We start from the raw sequence: 22,633 nt of genomic DNA, 5'->3' as shown, positions 1-22,633 counted from the left end.
GTGGATCTAGCAGCTCTCAATATCTCCTCTTTAGTGCAGAAATTATGTAAATGTGTGATTACATCCCGTGGCTTTGCTAGATCAAGGTTCTTAGGTCTAGGGAGCCTGTGAGCTCTGTCCATCTTAAAGCTGCAGTTCAGGCATTTTTTTTTTTAATTAATTTTTTTCATTCAATAGTTTCATGTGTGCAATCTCTAATTACCTAAAGAACTGTATAGCTGCCAGTCAATTCGTTCTCCAGGTATTGATCGGCGAAATTTGGTGACATAATTAGCGAAGGGATCTGTTTTTCTTCTGCTTCAGTCCGTCAGTGGAAGCTCAGGAATATTTATGAGCAATCCTGCACTGACATGTGCTAGAGGGAGGGCAGGGCTGACAAAGGGGTGTGCCAGAGCTTGTGACAGGACATGAAGGGGCAGTGCCTTAGCAAATGGCTGTTAAAATAGAATACAAGAATATTGGTCTTTCAAAGTTGTTTTTTAAAAACAGAAAATGCTAAAAGTATTTTTTCTTACTACAGAACTGATTTATTAAAAAAAACACACATGCAGGATATTGACTGAACTGCAGCTTTAAGTTTATCAACCGATATTTTTGGTAGAAGAGACGTGAAAAGATGGATGAGGTATGTATCTAGTGGGGCGTAATCCACATCTTCCGGTATACCTCTAATCTGAAGGTTGTTACGTCTTGACCGGTTCTCTTTGTCCTCCAATTTCTCAAAAATTATTTTAACTTGAGTTTTCAGCTCATTAATTTCTTGGGCCTGGGTTTCTTGAGCATGGGGGGTGGTACCTTCTCCTCTAAGTCCACAATATAGTCCCCTATAGACACTATTTTGTTTTTGAGACTGCCATGGATGCTTTGTATCTCAGAGTGGAAAGAGCTTTTGATGTCTTGAACAAATACCAGCCTTTCCTTACGAGTGAGTGAGGTGTCTACTTCCTAATCGGAATCTGGGTCTCGGTCATCGCCAGTGACAGACGCTTCTTGCTCTATAGTCCCCATATTGTGTTTTTTTTTTATTTAAAGGGAGGCCTCCCACGTGGCTGCCTGTTTTCTTTGTTGCTTGTTGGATGGCATGGGTATTGTTGACCTGCAAGTTTTTATTAATGAATAGGGCTGATTTTGTTTGGGTGATGTGGGTTTTTAAGTGGAATTAGGCCCCCTCATTATTGAGGTGTCCCTTTCACTCAGACATTGTTTGCAATCTTAGGGAATGTTCATTGTGGAATAGCTGTTGGGGCTCAGGGAGGGGTGCAGTTGTGGGGGAGGTAGAGATATTTGTGTTTTGTCTCACCTCTGTGCAAAGCTCAGCACTGCAGATATTCACCCCTCTAGAGGCAGGTTTCTGGAGCTTCTCAATCTTGGTAACATATACAGCCTCCCCTCAATCTTGGCAACACACCAAGGAGTCTATTTGTTCCCCCCTCTAGTAGGGCACTCAAAGGCAGGGTAGTTGTCCCGGAGCCCGTGTTCTTCCTCCCGTTCTGTTGCAGGCAGCGGCAAGCCCTCCCACAGCCAGATTAAGCTGCTTAAAGATGGCCGCCAACCTCCCCTCAATAGGGCCGCTCCATGTTCACCCAAGTGCACCCTCCATCTCTCTGGGGGCCTCTCCTGCCCGGGCAAGGTCCCCCCCCCCCTCCAGAGGCAGCGAGGCCCTCAGATTCCGGGGGGAAACCCCCGCACTGGTCTTGTTCGGGCCGCGCATCTGGCAGGCAAGCTAGGCGCTGTACAAGCCGGGCGGCGCCATCTTGCAGTCCTGGTTCATCTAAAATGTAGCCAGGATGGATGTGAGAGGGGGACGCAACTACACCCCCACCTTCTATGGGATTTGGCTTCCAGCCAGCCACGCTGTATTCCGGGGCTCCCCTTTACCTTTCATCAGTTGATGGAACCCGGGGAGGTGAATCTCCTCTGCCGCACGGGTCCGTTGGCCATCTTGAGTATCCTGAAGGTAGGATAAGGGGGACCCGCTTGCCGCGGACGGCCGAATAACTCCCGTTTTTGAGTTAAGACCCATCTTGGAGGTGCCTGGGGATCCTCAGTGTCTATGTCCCAGTGTTTTTAGTTATTTTCCCCAATTTTCAGGGTGTCTGGATTGGCTCTTCTTCTGTGATCTGCAGAGCTGAGCAGATCTGTGACCTGCCTGCTTAGCCTCTTGGCCACGCCCCCACTCAAGAAAAAAACTAATTCTTGGTTTCTTATACTTCCAGATGAATTTAGTGAATAAAGAATATTTTTTAAGAATATTTTCTAATACGACCGGCACTAGAAGGGTTTGAAAGAGATATAAAATGTGCAGGAGCAAGTTCATTTTAATACACTGCATCTGGCCTATCCATGAGATATTATATGTGGAAAAATTCTAATATCCTCCCTGAACGTTTGGTATTATTTGGGGAAATTTGCGCGATAAGAGTTTTTATAATTTTTCGTGAGTGGGACTCGTAAGTATTTAGAAGAAGTTGGTTGCCATTTAAAGTTAAAGTTGATGTCTATCAATTTCTCAACTTCTTTTGAGAGAGTTATATTTAGCGCTTCTGATTTAACATTGTTGATCTTAAAACCTGAGATTTTGTTGAAGTCCTCAAGAAGGCAAAATAGGTTGGCCGGGGAAGTGAGGTTTAAATATCGATGTACAGAAAAGCCCCAAATTATCTGCAAACTGAGCAACTTTACGTGATTGTTCGTTAATTTGAATCCCAGATATATTCGGGTTCTGTCTCATCTGGGCCACCAGGGGCTCCATACATAAAGCAAATAAAAGGCGCGAGCGTGGGCACCCTTGTCGTGTGTCACTCTTGATATTAAAATAATCTGAGGGGAATTCTTGATACATTACTCTGGCCACTGGATTAGAATATAGCTTCGAGATGGCTCTCATAATTCTTCCTCCAAAACAAAATGCTTCAAGCGTAGCGTTTAAATAGGGCCAGTCTATAGTGTCAAATGCTGTTTCAGCATCTAGGCCCAAAGCCATAAAGGGTATTTTCTTTTTCTTGGCTAGCTCTATTAAATCAATTATTCGCGTTGTGTTATCAGCTGCCTGTCTTCCTTTTATAAATCCAACTTGATCAGATCAATTATTGAATTAAACATATGAAGGAGATGTGGGGCTAGTAGATTTGTAGTATAAATTAGAAAACCCATCTGGGCCCAGCACCTTAGAAGGTTTTAGTTGTTTAATCACTTGCAATAGCTCTTCCAATGTGAAATCTTTCATTAATTCCTCACTCTCCTCTCTACCCAACTTAAGTTGATCGGCATCTGCTAGAAAAATGTCCAATGTCCTTCTCGTGTTAACATTATGGATAACTTTTTCACCATTATAAAGGTTTTCATAATAGTTTTGAAATGTTTGTGCTATAATTTTGGGATTTGAGGACATATTACCGGACCAGTAAAATCGCTTGTATATTATAACTTTTTTGTTTCTCAATTTATTTACAAGTAATGTATCTGGCTTGTTAGATTTAAAAAAAAAACTTCCTTTTTGACCAACTAAAATGATTTTCTGCCTGGGAGGCCAGAAGTAAATTCAGCTCTACCCTGACATCCTTTAGTTCCTTAAGTTTTTTTGTCTACCGTTCTTTTGGTACAGCACAGAGAGTTCTGCCAATTTAGTTTGTAGTTTAATTATTTTTGCATTCCTTTCTTTTTTCTTCCTGCAGCAATGCTAATCAGGAATCCTCTCAGTGTGGCCTTATTGGCCTTCCAAAGCGTTGTGTGGGATTTCACACTGCCTTTATTAATTCTAAATATTTGTTCTAATTCTGAACAGACTATCTGATATACCGCAGGGATTTTTATGATTGGTTAATTTAACTTCCAGTTTGCTCCTGGTCTGTCGAAGTTAATTTGAGAACATCTAATCTCAATTGGTGCATGGTCTGACCATGATATATCATGGACCTTGGATACCGAAACTTTCCGGATCATCTATTGGATACAAAAAGTATGCTAATCTACTATCATTTTGGTGTGGGTGAGAAAAGAACGTATATTCTCTTTTATTTGGGTGAAGTTCTTTCCAGATATCTGTTAGTTGCGTGTCTTTAACCCTTAAAGGAGTGAGAGAGATTACCCCTTTCTATGATATTTCACTGTAGATTTATCTACTTTTGTATTCAGCACTGTATTAAAGTCTCCTCCCAAAATCGTGTATCCTTTCATTATAGAGCCTAAGATGTTAAAGAAAGATAAAAACAATTGTGGGTTAGATTCATTTGGAGCATATAAATTTGCTATAGTAAGAGGTTGGCCATGCAATGAGCCAATTAATATTAAGAATTTGCCATCCATATCTTTTTTGGTTTGCTCTACAATGAAAGGAATTCGACCATGCACAAGTAATGCTACACCTTTCTCTTTTTTATTTTTACTTTGGATGATGATAGGAAATACTTTCTGTAGTTTTTGTCAAAATCTTTGGGGGCATTGCTGTTACTAAAATGTGTTTCTTGCAGTAATATGATGTCTGCACCTTTTCTCTTATAGTCAGACATTGCTAATCTTCGTTTACACAGGCTATTGAAGCCTTTTCACATTGTGAGATAGACATTTTGCTTTTTAAAACCTTTTTTCGTACTTTAAACCTTGAGGACACTGGACTGCACAGAAGGCCACTGGCCTGTCATGAATGCAGGCAGCATCTGAAACCTTTCTTTGCCCTTACAATGGGAGGAGGGGGGAAGACAATACTTGGGAACTGGAGTGAGAGGGGACCCAAAACCAGGAGAATTTGGAAATGGGGGAAAAAAGGGGAAAAAAAGAGCCAAAAAGGATACTAATGATCCTTACTTTGGAGGTTGGGTATGAAGAAAAAATTGGGAAAAAATAAACCCCAAAGGACTTAATAGATGACATGGCTTGTACCGTCGCCGTCTATGTGAGACATCCTGTGAATGCCTGAGGAAATCTGTCACTGAGCAGACAATGATCCCGGTCTTAATATTACATCTTAATCAAAAATAAAAACTTATTACCATACAACACAACCACATATTACAAAATTAACTCTTTAAACCTTGAATGAACTATCACACTTGCTCTTTCTCCTCCAAGATCCAGAAGGAGCAGGTTCCCCCCTAAAAAGAGAGAAGGCAATAATAGTGTACACTGTGTTGTAAAAAGGATAATATTGAGTTAAACTTGGCTCTTATAGTTGCTCACTTACTATAAGACAGCAGTATTTGTGCAGTTAAACCATTAATGGTTGTATGACTCCTGAATAGTGTAACGGTGTTTGGGCCCCCAGGTTTTACAGGCAGGCAGTGCTGATGCTTCCCCACATGGTCAGATGCAGTCTCAAAGCAAAGTATGGCTTCAGAATAAAAGAAAACATATAGTGCAGACCAATACTAGACAAATGTTTAGTGCAAACATACACACATTTTACTCACACTTTTGAAGTGAAAACATACAGTGTAATATGGTTAGCTGTAGGATTGAAGCCTTTCAATGCTGCTCAGAAGCTGTTACCCAGCAAACTTGTGAAGCTGCAGACACTGTCCCTCCACATGTATTCTCTCCGCGCCTACCACCTCAGCGTGTGACGTCACTCTGGAGGGAGATTCTCCTCACAGGCAATACCGCAGACCTGTGGTTGTTACAGGGGAACCCTCGACATACACTGTATCCATGCCAATTGTCCCGGCATGTGACGTCACTCTGGGAGGGATTCTCAGTCTCCGGTATCCTCAGCAATGACGTCACATGCCGGGACGATGAGCGTGGATACAGTGTATGTGGATAGTACCGGAACCTCTCTATCCACTTTATAAAAAGGGGACCCCAAGGCCCACCTACCCAGAAGTCCCCCCCGGGAGTCCCAACAAGCCCCCTCAGAGGGCCAGGGAAAAGAGGACCCGGCATCCCGTCACTCATCTCTGTTCGGCTTGCCCCGAGGGAGGGGGTAAGAGAAAAGAAAGGGAGTGGGGAACTACCACCGGAGCCCCGTCCTCATTCCTGGCTCTCTGCTGCTCTGTCACAGTCCTGGACCTCAGGAGCAGGGCTGCTGAATCCGGACCATAGAGCAGCACCCTAGAGGAAAGTATAGAGAAAAAAGGGGGGGTGGCGATCAACTGTCCGAGGCTCCGATCCCTCAGGGAGCTTCTTTCTCTTGACAGCGGGCTCTTTAAATTCCTTGTTCAGCAGGCTCTACACCTGCTTTCCTCATGCTCCACGTTTACTTCCTCTTCTCCTCCCAAGATGAATGGGGGGCCTCCTCTTCCTGTGCCATCTGTCGAGATTGTGCGAGACCGAGGCCTAGTTTATGCAGAAAGGCATCAGTCTCATTCAGATCCTTCAAAGAAAAGGTACAACTATCTTTTATGACTATTAGCCTAAATGGGAAGGCCCATCGATGCCGAACCTCCCTCTCCTTCAGGATAGCTGTAATTGGCCATAAACTTCTCCTTCTAGCCAGTGTTATCAGGGTAATATCCTGGAATACTTGAATTTTAATATTTTCAAAGGAGATATCCAATGCATTCCTGTTTTTTAGGTACAAAGCTTCCTTTATTTTAAAATAATGAAATCTGATTATAATGTCTCTAGGGCTTTCTCCTGAGGGAGGTCAAAGTCATAGGGTTCTGTGGCAATGATCCAATTCCATAGAAGCCTCAGTACAGTTTGGCAGCATGGTTGTCAGCCATTTTGAGACAAATTCTTCAGTATCTATAATAGATTCCAGTATTCCTTTGAGTCTTATGTTTCGTCTTTCTCTATTTTCAGCATCTTTCTGCCGGTCAGAGACGTTTGTGATCTGCACTTGGAGATTTCAGTCTTTTTCAATGATTTTATCGTTTCATCAAGTTTTTTTTCAAGCTCAACCATTCTATCTTCTAGTGTTGTGATTTGCTTCTTTATATCTTTTAGTTCTTCTTGGAGCAGGGACTTTTGATTACTGAAAAGATCTTTAATGTCTTTTTTGGAAGCCTGTTGGCTCAATTCTTCTCGCTCAGCTTCTTGATCCGATTCTGAGCCCGAAATTGAGTTTTGCTCTGAGGCCTGTGGTGTGCGCACATTTTCTTTATGTTTAAAGTGAAGCGCTAAATGAGCCAGATTTTCGACATCTTTGGATGTTGAAAGAGCATCCGCTAGCCCTTATTGTGTTTAAATATTGTTTTTAAAGTAGCTTCATCTTACTTAAATGATCTTTCTTAAATGGCGGGTATCACATAGCTCAGGTACTAGGCTGCCATTCACTCTGGCATCGCAACCTGGCCCACACCAGAGCACAAGCTGGGTGGTCTGATCTGGCCTGGCGTGTCTTTTTAACTGGTAACAGCTCACTTACTGCTGGAGCACAAGCTGGGTGGTCTAATCAGGCCTTGCCGTCTCTTTAACTGGTAACAGCTCACTTACTGCTGGAGAATGGATTGAGTGGTCTGGTCTGGCCTGTTTCTTTAATTGGTAGCAGCACATTTACTGATGGAACACCGGTTGGGTGGCCTTTCACCATCTCTGCCTCCCTGCAACAGATCCAACCAGCTGGATTGCTCTACGCTGCTCTGTACCTTCACATAGGCCTATGGTCGCCATCTTGGGGAAGAGGGGCAATCAGCACCAGCCCACACACCGCCGCTGTCCACCAGCGAGAGTTATCACCTACAGGGGGGGTCACCACAGGGTCCCCCAGCACGGAGGCTCTTATCAGCGGCATAACGGGCAGGGGGGTCGGGGTAAGCCCACGCACTCTGGTGGCACTACAGCAGGATGGTAGGACAAAATGGCCACCCCTCCTCTCTCCGTCTCCTCGTTGCTGCCTCACAAGCTGCCGGCAGCTCTCTCGCTGCATCACCAGGGCTCCTGTTGGGTGACCTCTTACCCCACTGCCTACCTACAGGCGGGGACTCCATCCAGCTCCTCCAGCTCAGCAGGGGTCCCGATCTTCTGGCTTTAGAGGGAGGCAGGCTCTGGCCACAATCAGGCAGCATGCCAGGGCAAGATGGCCGCCACGACTCACCTCCCAGCCACTCCGTCTCCTTCGCAGGCAGGTATCATTTTGTTTGATTTTTATATTTATATATTTGTGCTCTTGAATTAGCAAGGAACTTTTACACCAGTCTGTACTTATAATTAGTGTTTTTTTCATGGCTGTTGGCTCGTGTGTATTATTAGTCTAAAGCAGAGCTATAGCAGCCTGCGACCAATCAGTCAGAGGCCTCGCCACGCCCCCTGTTGTATTATATTTAATGTTTAATGAGGTTAGAGGGGGTGGGTGAAGGGGGTAGTTGCCCCGGAGTGGGTGGTTTTACCTCTTGGGTGGGTAGCAGGATGTGTCAACCCCTTTATTTCCTTAGTAGAAGTAACTCCTTCTGTAACCATCCTGGTAAGCCTAATCACCCACCCTGGGGCAACTACCACTTTCACCCAAACCCTCTACGGCAACAAACCAGGTACTCTGATTTAACCTCTTAAGTACCTTAGCGGCTTGTTGTTTTTATTTTAATTTTAATAACACAGTATTTAAGCAGGGGGTCTCTGGAGCAGAACCGCATTAATTTCGGCCTTGGGGACCACCTGCTACCCGAGTTTAAGGACCCGGTATGGTGTGCTGCTATCCAAACAAATTTTAAATGTCCCGATCACGTGACACGGGAGATTTAAACAATGCAGGGAGATACGGCACCCCATATCGGGGATCTTGAAGCAATGGGTCTCCAGGGCTGATATTAATGTGGTTCAGCTCCAGAGACCACCTGCTTCAATACTGTTATTAAAATAAAATAAAAACAGTGCAATTGCCTGTAAGTGCTGTGCAAGTAAATGCAGTTTTCTCTGTGCAGCTCTCTCTGTGCAGCTCTTACAGACTGCTGGCAGATCTTTACTTGCGATAACTCTTTTTGAATACCATGAGAACACACATGTCAGACTGTGAGGTATATGCATAGGAATGATGTATGCTGCAGACCATAAATAAATTAAGCAATACAGTTACCAGCGCTCCTGTGATCAGGGATGGCTTGTGAATAATCCAATTAACATGGTAAAGAAAAGCAACACAGGGCACTGCGGATTTTCTAATCTATTTATTGAGCCAATAGCTGTACGACATTTCAACCTAAAACTGGTCTTTCTTAATAAATAGATTAGAAGATCTGCAGTGCCCTGTGTTTCTTTTCTTTTCTAGACCGTGAGGTATCTCATACCAAAATGTTCGATTTTGGAGTGATTTTATTGAAACTACTAGAATAGGCCCCTAAAATCACCCTGCCCTAAACAGAAATGAATACATGGTGAGTACCTGATGGTGCTTTCTATATCAACATAAATACAGTACATATAAATGTGCCATTAGCAGAAAAAAGTGATATGGTATGAAGTCTTGTGACCATCCCTGAATTAATACTCGCTGCCAGGACAACTCACAGACTCTCTCGAAGTCTATATAACATGGAAACTTGAAACAATGTAGTTCTCCTTGGTGCAAAATAGACCTCTTGTTCCCAATCTGTATACAAGAAGCAATTCCTTCCTTGGAAAAATTCAATTGTCGTCCAATCAAATCCTCACGTGCATATGTGAAAACAGGAAAAAACAGAGAAAGGACATAGGAGATTATTCTAGTAGCTCCGAAGATGTCATTGCCAAACCATGCGGTTGGCATGTTCATAAGAAGCGGAATGACATGTGAGAAAAAACATTATTCTCTATTGCAAATCGCTTCTTCTTCTAAACTGCTTCTTAAAAAAAGTGACAAACTGCACGGTTTAACAGCCAATCTGCCCAGTTTCTATTTACTTTAGAAGCAGAATATTGGTGGTGCTAGCTCCATCCCCAGTCTGACTAATAGGTTTTGCTCTCTCAGCCAAACCCATATTTCAGGCTGTAGATGTAACTTGCAATACCAATCTCGATAGCCTTTAGGTGGTGTTAAAACAAATGCAAGATGTTAGAAGCGGTTTGCATAATGGAGCTACCAGAAGAGCAGTTGTGGTCAAAAAATATCAGTTTGAGACTGTTTTTAACAAACTATACGGATTGTAAGAGCAAGAGTGAAACCGCTTCTAAAAAAGCTGTTTAGACGCGGTTTGCATGTGCGATAATACCTTACAGAATAGAATTGCATGCTAATCCGCTTGCTTTGTCACACTTTGAAGCTACTGTACTAGAATATGTCCCACAGCGTAACACCATCAATATGTATGTATGTACAGTATGTATGTAGTTATATAGCGCCATTAATGTACATACAGTAGCACTTCACAGCAGTAATACACATGACAATAATATAAATAACAAATAATGCAAATAACACAAAATGGGAATAAGCGCTTCAGACATAAAAGTAACATTTAGGAAAAGGTGTCCCTGCCCCGAAGAGTTTAAAATCTAATTGGTAAATAGGAAGAACATACAGAGACAGTAGAAAGGTGTTCTGCTAAGTGCATCTTCAAGGGGTCAAGGTCAATGTATGAAGTGTACAGGGTATAGTATCAGCCACCGAGCTATCCATATGCTCCGTTAAGGAGGTGGGTTTTAAGATGGGTCTTAAAGGTGGAAAGAGATTGTGCTAGTTGGATATTGAGGGGGAGGGCATTCCAGAGGTATGGTGCAGTCAGTGAGAAAGGTTTAAGGCAGGAGAGGGTTTTAGAAACAGAAGGGGTAGACAGAAGACATCCTTGAGCAGAACACAAGAGTCGGGATGGTGTAAAGTGAGAAATTAGGACTGAGATGTGAGGACAAGAATTGAGTGCCTAATATGGGATTTGATAGAAAGTCAGGAGAGGTATTTCAGCAGGGGAAATTCTGAGACAGATTTAGGAAAGAGTAAAGTAATTCTGGCAGCAGCGTTTAGGATAGATTGTAGGGGAGACAGGTGATAAGCAGGAAGGCTGGTCAGCAGGAGGTTGCAATAGTCGAGATGGGAGAGAATTAGGGCCTTTGTCAGCATTTTACCAGTAGAGCAACAGAGGAAAGGGCGTATCTTTGTAATATTAGGGAGGACAAAACGTCAGGTTTTAGCAACATTTTGAATGAGAGAGGATAATGTGAGTGGAGTCAAATGTGACCCCTAGGCAATATGCTTGTGATACTGGGTGTATGGTAGTGCTGCCAACAGAAATGTAGGAGGTAATAGAGCCAGGTTTGGGAGGAAATATGGGGAGCTCATGTTAAGACATGTTAAGTTTGAGTCGGTGATTATCCATCCAGGATGATATATCGTAGCAGATATAATACAATAAGCACAGCAAAGTCATACAATAGGAAAAGAAATCCTTGCCCCAGATAGCTTACAATCTAAGTGGTATGTTGGGAGACTAATAGAGACAGAAGGTGAGCGAATAAGTACAGTAGCTTGCAGTGCTTGGCAACAATGGTTGGTAGGAGTGACTGTTGGTGGGGGACAGTAACCATGAGTTCAGGCTATTTGGATGCTTAACAATGGTAGGCAAGGGGATCTGCCAGCAAATGAATGCAGCAGAAAAAACTCTGCTCAAGCACTGGGAGGGAAGGAAACGCCAAACAGTGGATAAGGGCGGTGCTCACAGGGAATGAGGTATTGACAGGTAGAGAGAAAGGAAAGAGTCCCTATTGTGTGGCACTAGAGAGAATACACCCTAATTAAAACTTAAATTTTATTGTGAATTTGATTAAAATAAACTGTTTGGAAGAACCACATACATAGAACAAACCCAAAATATATTTATTAAAAGACGGGGAGGTGTGGTAGGGTGTTTAATGGGGATATTATATATATTCCCTCTTAATTAAACCTTAGTAAACCCTAATCCTGGGTGGTCTCTAACAATGTATCTCAAAAAACCCTTATGGCAGTGGGGGAACACTCTCACCAGGGGAACACTGGACTTTGTACCCTTTACCTTGGTCCTCACAGAATGAGCACACTTTTTATAAGTACAAATGCAGCCGCTGGTATTAGAGCACTTGCCTTGGAAAATCTGTGGCTATCTCACAGTAACGCTGCAAGATTTCTGCAGCCACATTAGAGGCCCATCGGATTAACACAGCGGGGGGTCCCTGCATTTGAACTCACGCTGTGTGAATCCTAGCAGGCTGTGAGTCCCATTCAAACGCAGGGACCCGTTGTGTTAATCCGATGGGCTAGTTCAGCCTGCTCTGGACCATCTCACGAGTTACTGCGAGATAGCCACAGATTTCCCCAGTTAAGTGGTCTAATACCATTGACATGTTCTGGTATCTACCCTGCCCCCTTACCTCTTTTCTCTCTCTCCTTCCTCTGAACAAAACAATCATGTCAACCCTTACTGTACAACTCTACCTCATCCTCTTCTTTTGATCTATATGCCCCTTCTCAGCCAAACAACACTACTTACCCTCACTCATCAACACTAACAAATCCAATCCATATCGTCTTTTTTCTGTATCTGATGCCCTCCTCTCATCCTTCCTTCATGTCTCCTCAAGCCTTTGCCAACCTCTTTAATGGCAAGCTGGATGCTAACCACATTAAGATTCCTTATCTCCCTTCCTTTACCTCCTCTGCACTTTACACCTAAACCTCCTCTTCAAATCTTGACTCCTTTTCTCCTGTTACAGAGTTGGAAGTTTCTAATCTGATTTTCTCTTCTCTCTCTACCACATACCACATGCCATCTCGATCCCATCCCTTCACACCTTATCCGATCTCTTACTCCCCCTCTTACAATGTCTTAGTCCCCCTCTCACTATATCTTCAATTCCTCCCTGTTTTCTGGCACTTTCCCCTCCTACTTGCAGTAATCACACATTCTCAAAAACACTGTATGATCAACTTTCTTAATTACCGGGATGACCTCCTAGACCATTATAATCTTACTTTCGTACAGCTCACTCAACAGAGACTGTGATCACTAAAGTAACCAATAATCTACATGAAGTAAAATCTTATGGTCATTTTTCATTACTGAACCTGCTTGATGTCTCTCTGCTGTCTTTAATAATGTTGAGCACTCTCTTCTCCTTTATATTCTATGCTCCCTTGGCATCTACAACAAAGCTCTATCCTGGCTCTTATCTCCCATTGCATATTTTTGTTCTCTGTTACTAACATGTCTTCATCCTGTTGATCTGTCTGTTGGTGTACCTCAGGGCTTTTTTCTGGGCCGCTTCTTTTCTATCTCTATGCACTTGGGAACCTCATCAACTTTTTGGGCCTTAGGTATTCTCTATACAGAGTATATGCAGTTACTGTATATCTATCCATCTTTACCCACAAACCTGCAATCCAGTCCCAAGTCTCTGATTGCCTCCTGGCTATATCCTTGTGGAGGGCGCTCCACCGCCTTAGATATGTCTAAAACTGAGCTCTTCATATATCCAACTAAATATAGCCTAATATCCCCCTTTTCCATCACAGTTAATGGTACTATCATCTATCCTGTCATCAAAGCATGTGCCTAGGAGTGACATTTGGCTATTTCCCTTTCCTTTTCCATTCACATTCATGGCATGGCCAAAGTTTTTCGCTTATTCCTCTGTAATATTGTCAAAATGCACCTTTTCCTCTGTCAATCTACTGCATGCCTATCCTCTTCTGTCTGGATTATTGTAACATACTACTAACTGACCTCCCTGCCTCTCAACTATCTGCTGCCAGAATAATTTCACCTTTTCCCAAAACAGTCTCTGCTCATCTCCTCCTTAAGTCTATCTGCCACCTTCCCATATAGTTTTAGATTATCTACAAAGTTCTCCTTCAAGACTATCCACTCATCTACTCCTCCCGTCATATCAGCTTTAATCTCTCATTATGCCCCTTCTTGTCTCCTGTCTCCTTTCCACCCCTTTTACCTCTACTGCTCTCTCACCTTTAACCCTTTTCCTTCACTGCCCCTTAGCTGTGGAACTCCCTCTCCCTCAGTATATATCAAGCACCTTCTCTCCCCACCTTTAAAACAAACCTTAAAACTCACCTCTTTAATTTAGTGTTTCACTAGCGTAGACTCATGGCTACTGCCCCACGCTCATAGTCGCTAATACTTATCAATGTGGCTAAGCACTGTCATTTACTGCCATCTACTGCACTTATTCCCTCACCTGCTGTCTTTGTAAGTCTCCCACTTAGATTGTAAGCTCTCCGGGGCAGGGATTTCCTTTGTTATTGTCTGATTTTACTTGTTGCACTTATTGTTTTATAATTCCCTGTACTGTATTGTCTCTCTTTTAAAGCGCTGAGTACAGCTGTGGGCACTACATAAATTATGATATACACATACATACACATACAGTAGAGGCAACTCTTATTCTAACAAAAACCTGTGGCAATTCCCCAAAAAAACCAGGAAACACCCAGGTACATTCTGAATACATGCCTTAAACTTTCCTTAAACTAGCCCCAGCATTTCTGCATTGATTAATGGCCTATCAGATTAACAGTGGGGGTCCCTGGCAGTCCCATTCAAACTGAATTGGACTGCCAGGGATCCCTGCTGTGTTAATCCTATGGGTCGTTAGTCAATGCAGAAATGCCTTAAACGTGCCTCAAACTAGCCCAGAACATACCCAGCACATACCCAGCACATACCCAGAATGTAACCCTGCTAGTTTACGGCAAATGTTAGAATAAACGTTGCCTCTACTGTATAATGAAATATAATCAAAATGACCTTCCAGAGGTATTCAGCATCAGTTAAATTCACTTAATACACACATCTTACTACTGAGTTGACTCATGAAGGACAAATGTTACTACATACTGTACTGTATACTATAAGCATTGAAAACTACAGCATGCTATATTGTGGGATGTTCATTAAAAGCAGTCTCCAAGGAGAAAGTAAAAAACAGAAAATATTGAAAATACTGAAAATACATAACAGAAGTGAAAGTAGAAAGAAATTAAGTCATTACATCTACATAATGCTCAACACATAAAACATATACATACAGTCTGCAAAAAAAAAAAACACTTGGCCCACCTAGTCTCCTTTTCTCTCCTGTCCCCTGTCATACCTTAGACTATTTTATCCCTGTGTCTATCCCAAACATTTCTTTTTCATCCCTAATATTTCAAACACAATGTAAACCCTTAACAAATCTTATTACCATATTTCCTCGATTCTAAGACGCACTTTTTTTCCCTTTTTCACGTGTCTGAAATAGGGACTGCGTCCTAGAATCGATGTACTCAAAAAAACACACGCAAAAAAACAGCCAGGGGGCGCTGCAGAAGCCACAGCAGCTTTCAGCCTTTGCCCTGCGTTTCTGCCACCCCCGCCCCCCCTCACAGAGGAGCAGTGTGTCCCGTTGCATGCCCCGCGACTCTGCCACCAAACCCCCCCCTCCCTCCAAGTGCCGGTCCCCAAAGGAGCAGTGTATGTTCGGCTGCATGCCCCGCGCTCCCCCCCTTGCTGGAATTACCGCCCCCACACAGGAGAGATTGATTCAGCAGTGTGTGGCTGCATGCCCCAAAAGCCCTCTGTCTGCCTCTGCTACTCACAAGCCCCCCCCCCCTGCTCCAAGTGCTGGTCCCCAAAGGAGCAGTGTATGTTCGGCTGCATGCACCACAAGCCCCCCTCCTCCCCCGCTCTGCTCGTTGGAAGTGCCGCCCCCACACAGGAGAGATTCATTCGGCAGTGTGTGGCTGCATGCCCCACGTTCCCTCTGTCTGCCTCTGCTACTCACAGCTGTGCTGCCGGCACCACAAGCCACCCCCACCCCGTGTCTGTCTCTGTCTCTCTGTGTGTTTCTCTTTCAGTGTATGTGTGTTTCTCTCTGTGTGTGTATGTGTCTCTCTGTGTGTGTATGTATCTGTCTCTCTCTGTGTTTGTGTGTGTGTGTGTGACCTTTCATTCTCTCCCCTTCCCTCCAATCTCTATCCCACTTCTCTCCTTTCTCTCCCCTCCCCCTTCTCTCCCCCATTCCCCCCACTCCCTTCTCTCCCTCTCTCCCCCCTTCTCTCTCTCCTCTCTCCCCCCTCTCCTCTTTTCCCCCCTCTCTCTCCTCTCTCTCCTCTTTCCCCCCTCTCTCTCCTTTCTGTCCCCCCCCTCTCTCCTCTCTCCCACCCCTCTCTCGCCTCTCTCTCTCATCTCCCCCCTCTCTCTCCTCTCCCCCTCTCTCTCCTCTCCCCCCTCTCTCTCCTCTCCCCCCTCTCTCTCTCTTCTCCCCCCTCTCTCCTCTCCCCTCTCTCTCTCTCCTCTCCCCCTCTCTCTTCCCCCTCTCCCCCCCCTCTCTCTCTTCCCCCCTCTCTCTCTCCCCCCCCCCCTCTCTCTCTCTTCCCCCCTCTCTCTCTCTCTCTTCCCCTTCTGTCTCTCTTTCTCTCTTCCCCCCTCTGTCCCTCTCTCTTCACCCCCCCTCCCTCTCTTCACCCCCCCTCTCTCTCTTCACCCCCCCTCTCTCTCTTCCCACTCTCTCTCTCTTCCCCCCAACTCTCCCTCCCACCCCCCTCTCTCTCTCTCTTCCCCCCTCGCTCGCTCTCTTCCCCCCTCTGTCTCTCTCTCTCTTCCCCCTCTGTCCCTCTCTCTCCCCCCCTCTCTCTCTTCACCCCCCCTCTCTCTCGCTTCCCCCCTCTCTCTCCCCCCCTCTCTCTCTTCCCCCGTCCTCTCTCTCTTCCCCCCTCTCTCTCTCTTCCCACTCTCTCTCTCTTCCCCCCAACTCTCCCTCCCACACCCCTCTCTCTCTCTCTCTCTTCCCCCCTCGCTCGCTCTCTTCCCCCCTCTGTCTCTCTTTCTCTCTTCCCCCTCTGTCCCTCTCTCTCCCCCCTCTCTCTCTTCACCCCCTCTCTCTCCCCCCCTCTCTCTCTTCCCCCCTCTCTCTCTTCCCCCCTCTCTCTCTTCCCCCCTCTCTCTCTTCCCCCTCTCTCTCTCTTCCCACTCTCTCTCTCTTCCCCCCAACTCTCCCTCCCACCCCCCCTCTCTCTCTCTCTTCCCCCCTCTCTCTCTTTCCTCTCTCTTCCCTCCAACTCTCCCTCTCTCTCTCTTTCCGCTCTCTCTCTCTTCCCCCCCTCTCTCTCTCTCCCCCCTCCCCTCTCTCTCTTCCCCCCCTCTCTCTCTTCCCTCTCTCTCTCTTCCCCCCTCTCTCTCTCTTCTCTCTCTTCCCTCTCTCTTCCCCCAATTCTCCCTCTTCCTCCCCCTATCTCTCTCTTCCCCCCCACTCTCTCTCTCTTCCCTCTCTCTTCCCTCTCTCTCCCCCCCTCTCTCTATCTCTTCTCCCCCCCCTCTCTCTCTCCTCCCCCCTCTCTCTCTCTCTCTCTTCCCCGCTCTCTCTCTCTTCCCCCCTCTTTCTCTCTCTTCCCCCCTCTTTTTCTCTCTTCCCTCTCTGTTCCCTCTCTGTTCCCTCTCTCTCTCTTCCCCCAACTCTCCCTCTCTCTCTCTTCCCCCCCCCCCTCTCTCCCTCTCTCTCTCTCTCTCTCCCAAAAAAAATTCTGCACATTTAATATAGTGGGGGTTTTTTCCTCAATTTTTTTTATTAAATCAAGGGTGCGTCTTAGAATCGATGGCGTCTTAGAATCGAGGAAATAGGGTATTTAAATAGATTGTTTTTCGTCACAGAGAAGTATATCAGAATTTACTGTAAGGTTAGAGAATTTTATCATAAAATATATATATTTTTTTTTTGGACAGATGATTGTGATGGTCAGCTTGCATCTTCCCTGCCTCAGTCCTACTTTAGCAGTTCATCAGAACTAACCAGCAGTCAAAGTGCAGGATTTGCGAGGCTTAACCGGAGAGATGGTAAGTTATTTTGTATTAATTTTAGTTGAAAAATCAGTGTACACACATTGCAACATACTACTGTAACTACAGATGTGGCAGCTGTTATTTCCCCAGTTAATGTAGAATAAGGTAAAAAAAAAAATTGTTAATACACACATGCATTAAGGAGATAATGTACACGTTATTACATTTCTATTTGTGTATGTGTTAACGCAGCATTACATTTGATGTTAGTGTTAATGCAACATGTCATGATGATGAATGCTATAACATCTGCTACATCTGTATATAATGCAATTCTAATTCTGGACTCCGCTATATAAGATATAATTGTGTAACAACTATGACATAAGTAGTAAAATATGAAACAAGTTGTGCTAATGATAAGGGGATGTAATTTGTTAATTTAGTGTTAAAGAAAACTTGAAAAACAGACCTGACGGTCTGGGAAATTTGGTCGTGGCCATTTTGCAAAAAAAAATATCAGCTAAAGTACTAGATTTGGGTAGACCCTTGAGGGGAAAAAATGAGCTTGCTTGGAGAATCTGTCAACAACCACTAGAATAGTTGTCATACCATTAGAAGTGGGAAGATCCTGGGCAAGAGGAGGTGAAAGCTCTAATGTCCTTTACCATATTGGGCCACCAAAAAGTTCGCCGAATCAGATCCGTCATCTTCTTAAAGCCAGGATGGCCGGCAGATCTGGCGGAGTGACCCCATTCAAGGATTTTAAGATGAAAACGTGGGGGTGCGTAAAGCCGTCCATCAGAAATCTCTAGTCCTTCGGGGACCTGTGCTTGAGATTCCAGAATCTTATCCATTATGTCAAAGGAGGCGACAGAGATAAACAATTGGGGGGACAGAATACTCTCCGGGACGTCCTGTGACCTCTCCTCAGTGATGAACTGACGGGACAATGCATCGGCTTTGATGTTCTTTGTCCCAGGAATATAAGAGATGATGAAGTTAAACCTTGAGAAGAACAACGCCCAATGAGCTTGACGGGGCCCAAGACGACGAGCACCTTCAATGTAAGAAAGATTTTTGTGGTCAGTCAGGATCAGAATGGGTTCCTTGGTTCCTTCAAGAAAATGTCTCCATTCTTGTAATGCCATCTTGATGGCCAACAACTCCCTATTCCCCATGTAGTAATGTCTTTCTGCTGAAGAATTTTTTTTGGAAAAAAAACCCACAGGGGTGGAGTTTATCTTCAGGGGTAGTTCTTTGAGAGAGAACCACACCAGCTCCCACGTCAGAAGCGTCAACTTCCAAGGTAAAGGGGAGGGTGGGGATGGGATGTCACAAATGGGGGCCAAGACAAAGGCTTTTTTAAGAGACTCAAAGGCACGGCTGGCCTCCAATGGCCAAGAGGAAGGATCGGCCCCTTTTAGTAAGGGCCGTAATGAGTGCTACCAAAGTAGAAAAACCAGCAATAAATTTCCTATAATAATTTGCAAAGCCAAGGAAACACTGAATAGCCTTCAAAGAGTTAGGTTGTTGCCATTCGAGTACAGAATTGAGCTTCTCCAGATCCATGGTGAACCCATGGTCCGAGACAATGTATCCCAGGAAGGTGGTTTCGGATTGATGAAAGACACACTTTTCCATCTTAGCGTAGAGCTTGTTGGCTCGTAAACGAGAGAGCACCATCTTGGTATGGAGAATGTGTTCCTCGAGGGTCTTGGAAAAAATGAGGATATCATCCAAGTAGATTATCACAAAAGAATTCAATAGATCACGAAAAACCTCATTCATAAAGACTGCAGGGACATTGCACAACCCAAACGGCATCACTAGGTATGCACAGTGACCACTGCGCGTGTTGAACGCGGTCTTCCACTCGTCACCACTGCGGATGCGAATCAGGTTATATGCCCCCCGTAAATCAAGTTTAGAAAAAATCATAGAGCCTTGCAGCCCATCGAAGAGCTTGGGGATAAGAGGCAAAGGGTAGCGATTTTTGATGGTAGTTTTATTTAGGCCATGGAAATCGATGCACGGGCGAAGCGTCCCATCTTTCTTTTTTACAAAAAAGAATCCTGCTCCGGCAGGAGAGGTGGATTTCCGGATGAAGCCTTTTTGAAGGTTCTCAGTGATATACTCGGCCATGGCCTCGGTCTCAGGCAAAGATAATGGATATGACCTGGCTTTGGGAAAAGGGGCACCCGGAATTAAGTCAATCGGGCAGTCGAAAGGGTGATGAGGTGGAAGCTCCTCAGATTTGGTCTTACTGAAGACATCCAGGAACTCTGAATAAACATCCGGTAGGGTGGCGTCTGGCGGGGAAAAGGTTTCCAAGACGGCCAATACCGCAGCGGATGGAGGAGGCAATTCCACATGGGGTGATCTCCATTGAATGGGGAACTCGGCAGTCCAATCGATAATGGGATTGTGAAGTTGTAGCCAAGGTAAGCCCAGAATGAGTTGAACCGAAGGGGAATGGATGACATCAAAAGAAATAAGTTCCAAATGTCCATCCTTCATAGAAAGTTAAATGGAAAGTGTCTCCAAGGAAATAAAGGCTGGCTGAAGAGGTCGACCACGATAGCCTCCAACCCGACCGGAATGGCCTTCTCCCAGAGAGGAATGTTGTACTGGATAGCAAAAGCATGATTCACGAAATTTCCTCCGGATCCAGAATCGAGGAAGGCCAGAGCAGGGATTTGAACGCTGGCGTACTTAAGGAGGACAGGAAATAAGATGCGCTTGGGGAGATCCTGTGTGGGAGAGGGGAAAGAAGAGATGGTACCCAGTGAGATCCCCTCATACCTCACTGGGTGTTGACATTTCCCGGCCTCAAGGGACAACGTGGCAGGATGTGCCCAGGAGATCCACAATAGAAGCACAGGTCCTCGTTCCCCCAACGTAGTCGCTCCGTAGGAGAAAGTTGATGGCTGCCCAGTGCATGGGTTCAGGAGCGTCCAATGCTGGCAAAGCAAGAGCAGGAGACCTGGAAGTAGAAGGAATAGAAACAGAAGTACGAGGACGTAGACGTTCAGCCCGCCTTTCCAGAAATCGTTGATCCACCCTGATGCACAAAGCGATTAGAGCTTCCAATGAGGATGGCCTCTCACAAGCCGCCAGTTCATCTTTTAAGGATTCCGAAAGTCCCTGCCAGAAAGCCGCGGAAAGTGCCCCATCGTTCCAGTCAGTGTCAGCTGCGATTGTCCGGAATTCCAGAGCGTATCGTGCCACAGATCTCCGACCCTGCGAAATGTGGAACAAAGAGGAAGCAGCTCTATCCAGGGGTATTAAAGACTAAACAAAATTCTCTCTTAAAGTTAGGGAAGTTGTAAGTGAGTTCAGGTTTTATCTCCCAGATTGGTGAAGCCCAGGCCAGGGCGTCTCCGGTGAGACGGGAAAAAAACATAAGCTACCTTGGTATGATCCGTGGGGAAGCGAGAAGGTGACAGTTCGAATTGTATCTCGCACTGATTTAAAAACCCACGGCATGCAAGCGGATCTCCAGCGTATTTACTAGGCGTAAAGATACGCAGCTCCGAAGAACCTGTTCCTTCACGGGAGTCAGTGGGAGGGATAACGGAACTGGAGACATTAACCTGGGGTATCTGCGAGGATAAGGTAGCCACTTGTTGGTTAAGAGCAGTAACCTGGTTGTCCAAAACGGTGAAGTGTTTGGAGATAGTGGTTAGGGTATCTTCCACCTCAGGGGGGTCTGGGTCTGATGGGCTCTGCATAATGCAACGCTCGGGCTGCCCACAAGCCAGACGAGACCCCGGGACTGAGGTGGAAAGGAGAAATACCACACACCTAACAGCAAACGGGGGCATGGCCGGAGTGTGGTAGAAGCGTAGCTGGTCCAGATAACAAAAATAGACAGAGTTCTGTACTTGCCCACTCCAGCATCGAATGGTAAAGTCCGTAAGCCAATGGTCAAGGTGTAGGGAGAGCAGCGTGATAGAGTGTCCGTAAGCCTGGGTCGTGGAGTGGAGAGAGCAGCGTAGTAGGGGTCCGTAAGTGTGTCCAAGGGATATAGAAGACTGCAAGGTAGAAAGTACAAAGCCATGTCCAAGGGGTACCAGAGAGCAGCATGGTCGAAGTTCAAAGCCAAGGGTCAAAATCCAGGGAGGTCAGCAGAGAATCCAGGGACAGGAACAGGGACTGAAACGCAAGAGAGCCAAGCAGAAGCGGACAGCACAAAGGTACAGAAGCTATGCAGAGCAATGTGGTAATGGTGAGGGGAGACTAAATAGTGGGCTGGAGGGAGGAGTGGAGATGCGGCCCGAGGGAAGCCCTGATAGGGGAGAAGGGCCTGGGGGACAGACCTGGTGGAGTAGGGGCAGGGAAACGTGAGAAGCGCGCGCCGCACTATAGGAGGCGGGGTCAGGCTCCCGGCGCCAGGAAAGGGAAGCCAGAGGAAAGGGAGAAGGGCCTGGGGGGCGGACCTGGTGGAGCTGGGGCAGGGATACACGCGATGCGCTCGCCATACCTGAGGAGCCTGAGTCAGGCACCCGGCGCCAAGAAAGGGAAGCCTGGGTCTGCATGCGCCCGTAAGTGTGACGCGCGCGATCCGGAAGTGCGGGAGCAGCCACGGGGGAGACGCCGAGGGCCGGGGCACGCCATCGGGAACCAGAGACCGCGGGAAGAAGAGATAAGGAGGTGCTGGTAGCGGGAGTCCCAGCAGCGCGGGTCCTTACATAAACATATCACTCGTTCCTATACGCTCCAGCATCTTAAACATAACATTCCATTGCACTCTATTGAATGCCTCTTCTGCATCTAAAGACAGTATCATAGTTGGAGTCTGTTTTTTTATTAACCTGATTCAATATATTTATAATTCACCCAGTGTTATCTTTGGCTTCCCTTTTTGGTATAAATCCGGTTTGATCCCTCTTTACTGTTCCGGTAGGTGTTCAATAAGTCTGTTTGTTATATTTTGGCGAGGATTTTAACGTCTACATTTATGAGTGATATTGGACGATAACTTGCACAGTTTAATTTGTCCTTGCTTTGTTTAGGGATAACAGTTTTATGAGCTTCTG

The 22,633-nt window shown here is 45.5% G+C and overlaps 1 protein-coding gene across 1 annotated transcript in view; it reads left to right on the top strand.

Moving 5' to 3' along the window:
* The window catches only part of CNTNAP4 (contactin associated protein family member 4), a 580,041-nt gene that overhangs the window by 58,441 nt on the left and 498,967 nt on the right, over window positions 1–22,633 (top strand). Inside the window, exon 2 of the mRNA XM_075599587.1 lies at window positions 17,535–17,645. Within this exon, the coding sequence (XP_075455702.1) occupies window positions 17,535–17,645 (111 nt within the window). The remainder of the gene's footprint in view (window positions 1–17,534; window positions 17,646–22,633) is intronic.

The sequence above is a fragment of the Ascaphus truei genome, chromosome 1, assembly GCF_040206685.1.
Source record: "Ascaphus truei isolate aAscTru1 chromosome 1, aAscTru1.hap1, whole genome shotgun sequence".
Taxonomy (NCBI): Eukaryota; Metazoa; Chordata; class Amphibia; order Anura; family Ascaphidae; genus Ascaphus; species Ascaphus truei.
This window is presented reverse-complemented; position numbering and strand designations above follow the sequence as displayed.